We start from the raw sequence: 12,222 nt of genomic DNA on the forward strand, positions 1-12,222 counted from the left end.
TACTATGGCCATAGTCCATAGTGTATATAATGTAAATAATATAAGACCATTCTCTTTTTTGTTTCTAAATTTGTATTTGATTAGTATTTAGTATTTGATTTGTTTTAAGTTACTTATTGCAATTATTGTTTAGGTTGTTTGTTGTTGTAATATAATGTTTATTATTGCAATTTTTTGCCTTCATTTGGCTTCCTGTCCAGGGATTTTACTGCCTGGGACGTGCACTTCATTGGACTTTGGGAAGGGAGCAGTGTTACGTATTTTGTATTTAGTTAGCTATTTTTAGTAGAATTATAATTAAAATTGTTTTATTTTCTGTGCTATGCCGTGCATGACGAGTTTTAAGAGAAAGCTATGAAGAAAAAATAAAAATACAGGAGTACGTGCATTTAAGAAATAAATATCTCATAATTTATATTTAAACTGAATAAATGTAATTGACTACTGTGTTAGCTGTAACTGTAATTCTACTCTTTTGCTTTCCAGAAATCTCGAGAAAACGGAAATTACCAGAACATTCTCGTGCCCGATTAAAAAGTTTTAAAAAACTGGAGAGAAACATACCAGTTCAATTATTTGCTTAGTTATTGTTACTGAATATAGAAAATTCACGGCGAGATAGGACTAGCTTTCTCTGCGCGTTGGATTGCATTCCATTTAACGCTTTAGTAGTTTAAAATATAACTAATGTGAGATATTGTACTAATATCTCTGAGGAGAAATTTCAGCATTTTATTTCTTTTGATAAGAATAAATTTTATTAACTTTTTATCAGACTTTTGTATTCAATCTATTATGAACCCATATGCACGTGACAATATCAATCATTTGACCCTTATATAAGTACATACACCCTTATCCCCTTCGAGCCGGGTAGCGCAAACGCGTGCTTATCGCGGAGGCCGGCAGTGTCTTACGCGAGCGTCTGGTCCAGGGCCGGGGGCTTTTTTGCTACTAAGCCTAAATCCATGAAATTTCCGAAGTATCAACGCATTGTTTAGTAATGCTCTATAGAGTATTTAAACGGCTTATGCTTTATAGATATTTTTATACTATATACTTTAATTACCTTATTTCTTGTTTAAATGCATATTTTACACATTTTATTTTCATTACTCACCATTTTATGACTTTTAACAGTATACATCTGAAAACTAAATATATTACTTAAAATTCTCTTTTCGTATGAAAAATTTGAAAACAGGGATCTACACACAGTCCTACGTTACATTCCTTGCACTCGTAATAACTCATTTGCTGTTTTGGAGGATTTTTCTGGGAATGTGAACAAACGAAGCATCGTCATCTCCTTTTTTTATCAGTCTCTTCTGAACAAAGTTTTGGAAAATGTCTTTCAGTTAATCTTTCAGAATCAATATCAGAACATCAGAATTTCAGAATCAATATCTGAAATATTTTGCATCATTTCTGCTATTTCATGCTCTGTTAAACATTTTCGATGCTTCGACATTGCAACGGTAGAAACAGAAAGAATTCACGTCTAACAAGATCTAATTATTTTCTAAAAACTGAACTGCAAACCGAAATACCCAACACTTTAGCGCAAATAAAACATATCTACTTGCAATAAACAACTACCACGTGCGAATAAAGTGCGATTTAAAGAGACGTCATAAATCACGCCATTCGGAAACATTTATTTCCCCTTTTGTTTATATAATCAAAAACACATGTATGCGAGTCATGCTTCTCTCATTTCGAGTAGAAGGTCTAATGTACATGTATTTGAAACCATATGGACATACAGCGCCATCTTGTGGCAGAAATTATAGTTTTTAAAATGTTCCAGGACACTGGCACAAATATGTGACAGTCGGTAGTGAACGGGAAAATGCTCTGGCACGCCTGCGTGTCGGCCGGGAAGTGAGTGTGTTCGTTGCTGGCACGTAGACGTGACAGTCGGCGCGAAGGGGTTAAACATTGTGAATCTGAACAAGGGAGCAAAACTTTAGGTGTTGATAGAAGGCAGCTATACTATATACAATATTTGTCATAGAATGTATGGTTGGAATGCAAACGGCAAGCTGCTAGGTGGCATTGTGAATAAATGGAATAAAAAGCGTCGATCCTCGCATTCAGCAGCATTTTCTACCATGGATTACCAAGAGGATTGCTGGTTTCATGAACCATGAAATTTTCAGACAATAGATTGGTCAAGGTGGCCCTATAGCTTGGCCACCAAGATAACCGGATCTCTCATGTTTGCACTTTTTCATGTGGGGCTATATAAAAAGCCTAATCTATGGGTGTCCCATTGAAAGCAATATGGATCTAGTCACCATGATTGCTGTTGTTGCTGCCAATATTCGGGAAATGCCTGGTGTCTTAGCAAATGTCTGTCATTCCTATCCTGAAGGTGTGAAGTGTGCATTACAGCTGGTGGAAGGTCTTTTGAGCAATTTCTATGAGCATGTTCTGTTAATAAAATGTTTTCTGAAATAGGTTTTCTCATTCTTGTGTTAATTCTTTAAATGTTACCGTGGAAAACCCTTTCTCGTCACTTGCGTTTTGACCATACATTCTGTGACGAATATTGCTTGTATAGCTGCCCAGTGTTGCCAGATCGTGCGGGTTTTTGTAAATTTGCGACTTATGATAAACTTGTGCTTGCGATTTTGCGACATCCATCATTTTCTTATGCTACTTTTTGTGACTTCAAAGATATTTTTAATATATCTTAAAATGCTTTCGTATTAAAAGATTTATATTAAAAAAAAAAGTTTATTTACAGTTAAATAGAAAATGGCATTTGGCAATCTTGCTGTACAGTGGGCTTTCCTTTCCAAGGCTGCACAGCCTGATGCTGTATAATGAGAAAGGTGAAGGAAGAAAAAAAACTGCTTTGAGACCTTTCACCCTCCTCTCCCTTTGTTCCCAGTGAATTTTGTTTTTATTCCCTGGAGTTCTGTGGTGATAACGAATCGAACAAAAGAACTTGCAGCTTGTGCGCTAGTTACCCAGATAAATAAAGAAATGAAATTCATTCTCTTTATTATAATATTACTGAGAACTAAGCAATGGAAATGACTTTAAAATCAAAGCAATGGCATGTTTCTAAAGAACAACTCGAATAAATTTAACAGTGAAAGACTAAGGCTTTCTTATGTAATCAGAATCTGAAATAAATCCACCACGCAAAACTGAAATCTCGCTGTAAAGCATTCCTCAATTAAAATGTTCACAATTAAGTAAAAAAAAAAAAATTTTTTTTAATTAACTGCAAACTCAAAAAATTTATTACAAAAGTGCCAACAGTCTAAACGTGAGGAATCTCGTAAGATTGGATATTCACAAATTAATTTTAATATGGAAACCTAAATTAAATTAGAACTAATTAAAGAAATTGTTATTTAAACAATTGAAAATGAGCAATATAGTTTTAAAATTTTCGTTAAAGCTAAGATAATTAACGCATTTGACTGCGGTGTGGGGTCACCGGTGGCCGGCACTCGACTTGGCTACAGCGCCTTGGGGGCCATCGGTTATGCGACCAACAGTAAAAATATATAATTAGAGTAAATATCGATAGAGATAAATTTTTAAATAATAACCTTGCTACTGTAATGTTTTGAAGAGTAATAGATCATAAAAATGGTCTGCAGCTCCTATGGGGTGAGCGGTGACTCCTCATCAGGAAAAATGCATTAAGCATGATTACATAACTCACCTTATCTTCTGTAGATAATATTTCAACATAGTATGCGTGGAATAATAAAAAATTCATGTTGGCGCCATGGGCAAATCACGTAAAATGCGCGTGCCATTCAACGGGTTAAAAAGACTAAGAACTGAATGCAGTCTGTAACTTACGGAACCAATAGACAGTAAATTTGTGATGACATCAGAAGTCATGTGAGCATGCATAGCCTTTTGCTCTTCTGTTTGCTGATAGAGTACAAATACCATGCAGTGCTTTTTCAAGTCTGTTAAACCTGTCTGTAGTGATTTGACAATTTCTGATACATAATTGCTTGCCTACTACAGCACTTTCAGATACTATGCTATCACTGTATTTAGCTGGAGATTAATCATCTTATATTGTTTGCATCAATTGTATGATGTAGCATCAAGAGATTGATCATCTGGCATCAAATGAAGTTATACACTTCTTTGTATCACTTTTGCTAGTATAGTGAAAATTACTAAAAGTTTTTTCGAATTTGTGATAATGTTAAAGATACCATAATAAAAAGTTTATCTGCTAAAACTCATAAATGTGGAAATCTTTTGTTTTGGGGTTTCCTAATCTGATGTCACTTACATGAAATTTTGTGCAGTATTACCCATAAAGATTGCCTAGATTTAATGACTTGTGTTAACTGAAATTATCTCCTGGTAGACCATTCCGAAAAATATTTAAATATTGTATAATAATATAGTACATTAACTGATATTCATTTGCTTAGGAAATTACATCTTTGGATTGGATAATTCTGTGATATGTCAGTTAACAACTGTGTTTTTGCCACGAGGTGGGCAAGAAGGTGATGCTGCAGAGGAATCACATTCTTCAGCAGGTAATTTTATATTAATGTTTTGATATTGTTCCCATAACTAAAAATTTCTTAGAGGTTCAGAGAGTAATATTTCATCTTACTGAACTGAGCTGACATATAGACTCATTGTAAACAAAACAAACAAAAACAAAAAAGCGCCGAATGATAAAACTCGAGAAATTTATTGTTATACAAACTGTAGATACTAAATTTGGGCATAGATTTTGTGCCTGTTCCAAATTCAGCTACTAGTTTTCCTGCCTTAATATATCCGATTGACTTTTTCCAAGAAATATTATTATTTTGTCAGTTTTGCTGGCAGCATTCATGCAGACTATTTCTTCTGGAATGATGGAGGCATATTTGGAATCAAGCTAGCCTATATGACCTACCTGTAATTCCAAACCATTGGTGTGAATGCTTGCAGTGGTGTTGCATTAGATTTATGTGTGAGGGAAAATGAGTGTTTTAGTATTCATCTGTATTCTGTCCCTATACTGCTGGTCAACAGTTCAAAGTAGATGACAGCTGAGCTGATCTTTATTCTGTTGTTCAATATCATACAACTCGTACATGATTTAAGATACCATCAGCATTAGCAGCTGATTACCTCTAATATGTCTATTGTGCACAGTTAGTGGTACCTTGGTTGTGTCATTAATCTGTTCCAGATTCTTAGACATATATCAAACTGGATGTGTACCAAACAAAATTTTCCAATCAGAAATAAAAGGAAAATAATTAAGCAGATCTTATAAAAGGGTCCTATTATTATTATTATTAAAACACTGTTTAATGCTAAGATACCAATATAGTGGTTGAAATATATACTGTACATAAATGTTTTTCTTTTATGCAGATCAAAAGCAATTTCACAACATGCTATAAAGCCCTCTGATCATTATTTGGTAATTGATTTGAGCCATTTTGCAATATTAGTGTCGATTAATTAGTATCTTTGTTTTTGACAGTCATATACAACTTTGTATACTTTGCTACAATCTCTTTTTTCACCTCCATGGTGATCCTAACAATTTGCTTTGTTTCCCAATTTTGATCATTAACTTTCTTAAAACTTATTGTTAATGAATTTTAAAAAAATTGCCCTCCTTCCCAAAATAGGTATAAAATCACTTGAAAATTCAGAGTTATAGCACAGGTTGTTTATCAAATAGTAACAGGCATACATACAGGCTCATGGGCAATTGTTATATTGTCTCAAAAGAGGTAAACAAAAGTAATGTGTGCAGTTGTGACTCAACTAAAGTGATATTCAATACAAATGTAGTATATGAAACAAAAACCGAGCTTTACCGAGTTTTACATGTTTCAAAGTGAATGCATTCTGAAGTAACACTGTACTTTCCTTCTGCTTTAGCTTTACAAAAATTTCCTTTACCTTTGAACTTTTATAGATTCTAGTGTTTACATATTAATGCAACCACCTTGATGCAATTTAGCGATTTTTTTACAAAATGAAAAGGTAAAAGTTACTTATCGAGTGGAAGTTGACAATTTTTGCAACTTTAAAAAGAAGATATTTATAAGTTGACAAACACTATCAACATATCAAAATACTTTAGCATACTTTATCAATTCAAAATATAAATTATAATTATTAAATGAGTATTATGTGAGATATTTAAAAATAAAACAGATTTTCATTGCACATGTAAAAGTGCAGATCGGTGAATGTTATAGGTAAAAGAGAAATCTTATTATCGAAGATGCTTTAAAAAATTGCATTATACTGACAAATGACCTTTTGTGGGGTAGCATGATAAGCAAACTTTTGCTTCGATGCTTTTATGAAAGTCAAGGATATTTGAAAAGAGGCTATTAAAAATCTCGTATATGCACTGTTTTTCTGTTTTCAGAGGTTTTGTTTCTGAAGTTATTTTCTGATGCTTCTTCATGTTATCATACATCACTGGCCCATTTTTTAAAAAATAAAATTAGAATGACGTAATTGTAAAACAATGAGAATTGTAAATTTCTGAATTTTTTCAGAGCTAACTTATATCAGTTTATAGAGAATTATTGTTTGTTGAAAAGATTTTTATGCAACATGGAGTATCATTTCATACTGTATAAGTTGTAAATGGCTTTACTTGCTACAAAAATTATAGGAACAGCTAAGAAAAAGTGCTTTATACTACTTTCATTAAGTGCAGTGAAAGGTGGTTGGTAGCTGAATGTCATTATTGTCACGTAGTCCTTTGGGATTTCAGTCTCTAGCATTGGAATTTAAAGCTATTATAAATAGTACATAGTCTGAAATCTGCATATATAGTATTGAGAACTATCTAATATCTGGACCTCTAGTACCAACATTTTTTTTTTACGGGGGGGGAGAATTTTTTATAAAGTCTATGAATGAAGAATATTATATAGAAAACAGGAAAAATATGCTGTAAAAGCGAATTTTTGATCAACTGAGATTCCTATACCTCACAAACATCTGCTGGATAGAGAATCATACTTTGCTTATGATAGTACAATGATTGCTGTTAGCCATGATCATGCTTTCAGCATTAAAGTGGTTATGGCAAGGGTAACATTTTCTATCTGACCTAAATGGTAAGTTAAACTTGAAAACATGTCTTTGGAGCACAATGTTGCTTATGTTTGTTTTCTTTTATTTGCATAGCTTCCAAGGAAGAAGGAATTAAATTCGGAAGAGCTTCAGTTAACGTAGCATTTACTCATACTGGTTATCTTTTGTTGACATGATAGTGGGGAAAACCTGCTTATTACATTCAGATTTCTGGAAAACAAAACATAACTGTACTAATCAGCAGAAAAAACACTTGAATTCATCTCCACCAGTTATAAAATTCAGATTGGTAAAAGCCTAATTTTTACCACCCAATTAATTTACGTATGCTCATCAAAGATGTTTATAATTCAGTCATTTCACTTTTGCAAACTGTTGGCTTATTTATTATTCAGGTTATGTGGTGCTACCTTCCCTGGTATTTGTCCTATGATACATTTTTAAACCTCTTTGTTTGCACTGGAGCTCAGAGAGGAAGCATTTCCTTATCTTATGATTAACAAATACAGTCCTCTAGAAGCATTGTAAATAAGTTAGTGTTCTTTCTTGAATAGCAGCTAATAAGAATTGCAACTTCTACATTCTACAATTTTTAAGTTTTACACATTCAAAATCTTCCTTTTGTGATACATACATTATGTTCACACAGAGTTCTCAAAAAAGTTCTTGAAATGCTTGCTAGCATTACCATACATTAACAGTTTTAAATGAAAAAAAAAAAGTAATAAAATCAGGCTGAAGGGGAAAACAAAGAAAGCTTTGGTCATGCCTGTAATTGTGAAGTGGCAGACCAACTTAACAGACAAAGTGCAGACTTTCTTCTAGTTAAAAATATGAGTTTTAAAATTCAGCTAATCACTGGAAGAAGCATTTTTAAAATTTGCTATGTGCTTAATTTGTAACATATTAAAAATGCCTAAGTGAAAAGACTTAAAGAAAAGGGTAAGTTATTAAAATACATCTTTTTGCAAAGTTCAGCCATAGAAAAATTGCATTTAAGCTGGGAATATCCCAAACAAGGAATTTACTAAAAGAATTATGATTGGTAAAGAAATACACACACGCACAAAAGGCAGAAAATCGAGAGATGTTCAAGCTACATTTTTCGAATGGTTTTGGACTGTGAAACTGAGAAGTGTTTCACTAACTTTCATTTTAGCTCTGGAATTTGCTAAAATGCTGGGAGAGAATTTTGTGTTAACTGAGAGATGGATCACTGATTGGAAAGAGTATTCCAACATTGTTCAGTGGAAACTGCATAGTGAGAAGGAAGACAGATAATCATGTAGGTGGTAACTGAATAAAAGACATTTAACCTGGGTTGCTAAATGAATACAAGCCACATGAAATTTATAATACATACAAAACTGGATTGTATTCAAAGCATTGTCAGAATACACATCAATATTTAAAAATGAAGCAAGAAATGGTTGAAGAAACTCAAAGAGTGAGTTACTTGTTAAGTTGTAATATGGACCCAGCAGTTAAGAAGGCAATACTGAAATGCAGAAAACCTTGATGTTTGGGAAAAAAAAAAAAAATCAAGAATTTGCCTCTAACTTAGCACAACAAAAACTTGTAGATGGCAAGTAGAATGTTTACTTTTTTTTCTTTTAAGTTGGACAGTGAACTGTAAAATTAGCTTTACTAATTAAATAATTCTTCAGTTCACACACCATTGACCTTTTTCTAAAAGACATTAGACAAGTAGAATGTTTACTTTTTTTTTAAGTTGGACAGTGAACTGTAAAATTAGCTTTAATAATTAAATAATTCTTCAGTTTGACCACCTTTGACCTTTTTCTAAAAGACATTAGTGTCTCTTCCTGCAAATACCGCCCACCAGCGGCCAAGCGGTAAAGTCGCTGAACACTGGTAGTTCGGTCCGAGGTTCGAATCCCACGAACGGGCTGGCTGCATGGGTGTTTTCGTGGTTTTCCCCCATGTGTGACGTGTATATGAGCTAGTTTCCCTTAGAAAGTCCTCCACGAAGGCATCCCCCCCTTAGGCAGATAGCCCTAGGGTGCTTTGTCATAATTAAATACACCACACCACACCACCTTCCTGCAAATACCACTTCTGACATTCGGATGTTAGACGAGAGCATTATAAAAGCTTATAAATATCATTGCAGGAAAGATATTCTGAGAATAATAGATGAGACTGAATCTTGTGTAAATGAATTGAAGAAAATATCATTCAATGGTGGTAACATTTCCAAATAGGTCGTGGCTTGGTAAAGAGAAAATTGTGCTTTTGTTGTAGAGCAGTTTATTCACAATGGTGAAGTTCCTATAGCAACACAGCTTGCCTTTTGCATCCACTTCACGTTCAGTCAACCTGATCCTGTTCTTGACTAAAAAAAATTATCTACCATTGGGTGTCCAATTTTAATAGCTTTGAAGGCAGTGATACAGAGGAAGTAGATACAATTATGCTCAAAATGACTCTCAAAATCTTGGACAACTATCGAGAAAGGCTCATTCAGTGCATAAGCCACCTCTTGAATGTTTTGTATTAAAAAAAAAATTGTTCTAAAATGGCATTATGTGTACTTTCAAGGAATAAAAATTAAATTTTCATATCTTATTTGATTCGTATTCTATTAGCTTCTTATAATGGGCAGTTTGTTTTGCCACACCCTGTAGAAGTTCAGAACTGCGAGCTATAGATGATGTTTCAGACAATCGATGAAAGTTATGAAGATTCTGTCAGAACTTAAGTCAATCTCTTATGACAAAACTCATTGTGAAATTGATAGAGAAAAAAATGATGACATGCCAATATGATTTTAATCTAGAAAAATGTGGCAAATTGCAAGAATAATCATTGAACTGAAGATGCTGATCAGAAAAACCTACCAGTTTTACGAAAGTGAGTCCAGTAGAAAAGCTATTGATGAACAATGTGCAAGAAACTCTCATAGAACATTCAGTTAAAAATTTCTTCAAGCACTTAATTATAAAAATAGTTTTATAAAAAATTTTAAAAATTAAACTTCAAATTTGCATAAATAGTTTAATTTAAGCATTAATTTGTAAAAATTGTTTTAAGATTAATTATTGGATTTAGACGTTAATTGCTATTTTACTAGAGAAGTTAAAAATGTTATTGCAATTTCCAATACACAAATCACCATCTATTAAAATCAGCCACTTAATGTACTCAAATATGTTTGGAAAAAAAAGTGATTTTAAAAAGTGCTGGGTACTATACTTAAGTTTGGTAAACATAGCAAACAGTACTTTTCCTTAGCTTCCTAATTTTGTTCATCTTGATATTTTTACAACTATCTTATCAAAATTAAATTCTTGATTTTTGATCATGTCAAAAATAGTTTTTAACTCTGGAGTTGTGGCAGAATCTGGAAATTGAAACATATTTGGTACTTGCCTTCTATGATGGCAGTGTCGAGAGAAAATGGCATTGCCACAATTTGAGCTTACGAAAGTTCGATTTTAAGATTAGAACAAAATTTAACCTTATTTTCATAGAACCTTCATAGATTTTGAATGCTGCAGAAGGCAAAATTTTCCAATTAATTAAAGAAAGAAGAAATGTGGAGAAATGGTGTAACAGAAGTTTTCCATTATAATGGCAATGTCCCAATCAGCAGTCAACTAATGGCCAGCGTATTCTGTACTAATCCAGAAACTATTGCACCCGATAGTCAAGAAAATGGCAAAGACGTTTCTGAGATTGCTAAGATTTCATTTAACAGATTAATAGGAATTCTGAACATGGCAATTACAGGAAATGGAATGTAATAAAACTTTGTAACTGAACAAGAAATCATGTCTGTATAAAATTAAAGTATTAACACAAAAAATGAAACAGCTTAAACAACTTACAATGAAAGAAATGTTTAACAATGAATACTAAGCTTTTTTTTGCAAGTTTTGATTTCCTTAAGACCATAAATGCTTCATTATTTCATAAATAACTATTTCATATTTTTAATTTTATAATTTCTATATGTCATCTTACTAGATTTAAACTGATGATCTAAAATCTGGAAATTTTCAAAATACGAATTTGCTGAAGCTCAGCGTTTCTAAATTTCAAACCTTATACTGCATTGTATTTAAGTGTCTATCCCTTCCTAGAGGTTTTTTATGCTTTTAAGCAGCCTGTGTTAAGACTTTCTCATTGTTTTATTAACCCTCTGAGCATTACAGGTTTAGCCCTGAAATTTCAAAGTTCCTCAAAATGTCATGAATAAGTGATATTTTCTTGATTTTAATTAAAAAATGACTCTTTCATTTTGTACCTTGATTCCTTTTCTTCCAATATACATCCAAACTGAAATCCGATACATTAAAAGCTAGCAGAAATTTTCATGTATAATGAATGTGGAAGGCAACCTTCTGTACGGAATTTTCCGGTCGTAACGCTGAGAGGGTTAATATTTATAATTTTAACCCTCTCAGCATTATAATCTCAGGGTTATAATTTTGTACCTTGATTCTTTTTCTTCCAATATACATCCAAACTGAAATCCGATACATTAATAAAAGATAGCAGAAATTTTCATGTATAATGAATGTGGAAGGCAACCTTCTGTATGGAATTTTCCGGTCGTAACGCTGAGAGAGTTAATATGAATGTATATCCTTCCAACTTTGGATTTTTATGCTAAATTACACAGGTGTATAAAATTAAGGCACCAGACGCACTGTATACCTAAGAGAGTACAGCATAAATGTGAATGAAACTTGGAAAAAATACACTTTATATCATAGATGAACATAACAGTATGAAATAGAAAACTGAGGTTTACGTGTCTGCTTGATGCAACTTTAGGAAAGGTATCAAAAGAAGACATAACATATCCTCCAAAAAGAGGAAGCTAATTGAGAGACCAGAGAGCCATATAATTCTCAACCCTTGTGCAAGTATTTGATTTTTCCACAAGAACAGTTTTTAACTCATGGACAGCCCAGAACTCTACTTATGTACTTCATAGAATTCTATGCTCTGTATGTTTGAGGTCCCAAAACTCAGATGGCTATGCCATTTGACCAATATTCATTTTACAAAAATCCTGGACGTTCTTTAAGTTGTAATGTTGTCATATATGAAAATGATGTGAATCCCAGTAACACCTCTGAAGAATTTTATGTTGGTTATATCATACAACGTTATCTA

General features: G+C 32.9%; 1 protein-coding gene across 1 annotated transcript in view; it reads left to right on the plus strand.

The window, feature by feature from the left end:
- LOC118181527 (uncharacterized) overlaps positions 1-12,222 on the plus strand; it is a 218,835-nt gene that overhangs the window by 21,252 nt on the left and 185,361 nt on the right. The window contains exon 4 of the mRNA XM_085809773.1: positions 4,428-4,538. Within this exon, the coding sequence (XP_085665899.1) occupies positions 4,428-4,538 (111 nt within the window). The remainder of the gene's footprint in view (positions 1-4,427; positions 4,539-12,222) is intronic.

This window comes from Stegodyphus dumicola, chromosome X2 (genome assembly GCF_044657685.1).
Source record: "Stegodyphus dumicola isolate Sdum_Otavi_A_Nest chromosome X2, ASM4465768v1".
Classification (NCBI taxonomy): Eukaryota; Metazoa; Arthropoda; class Arachnida; order Araneae; family Eresidae; genus Stegodyphus; species Stegodyphus dumicola.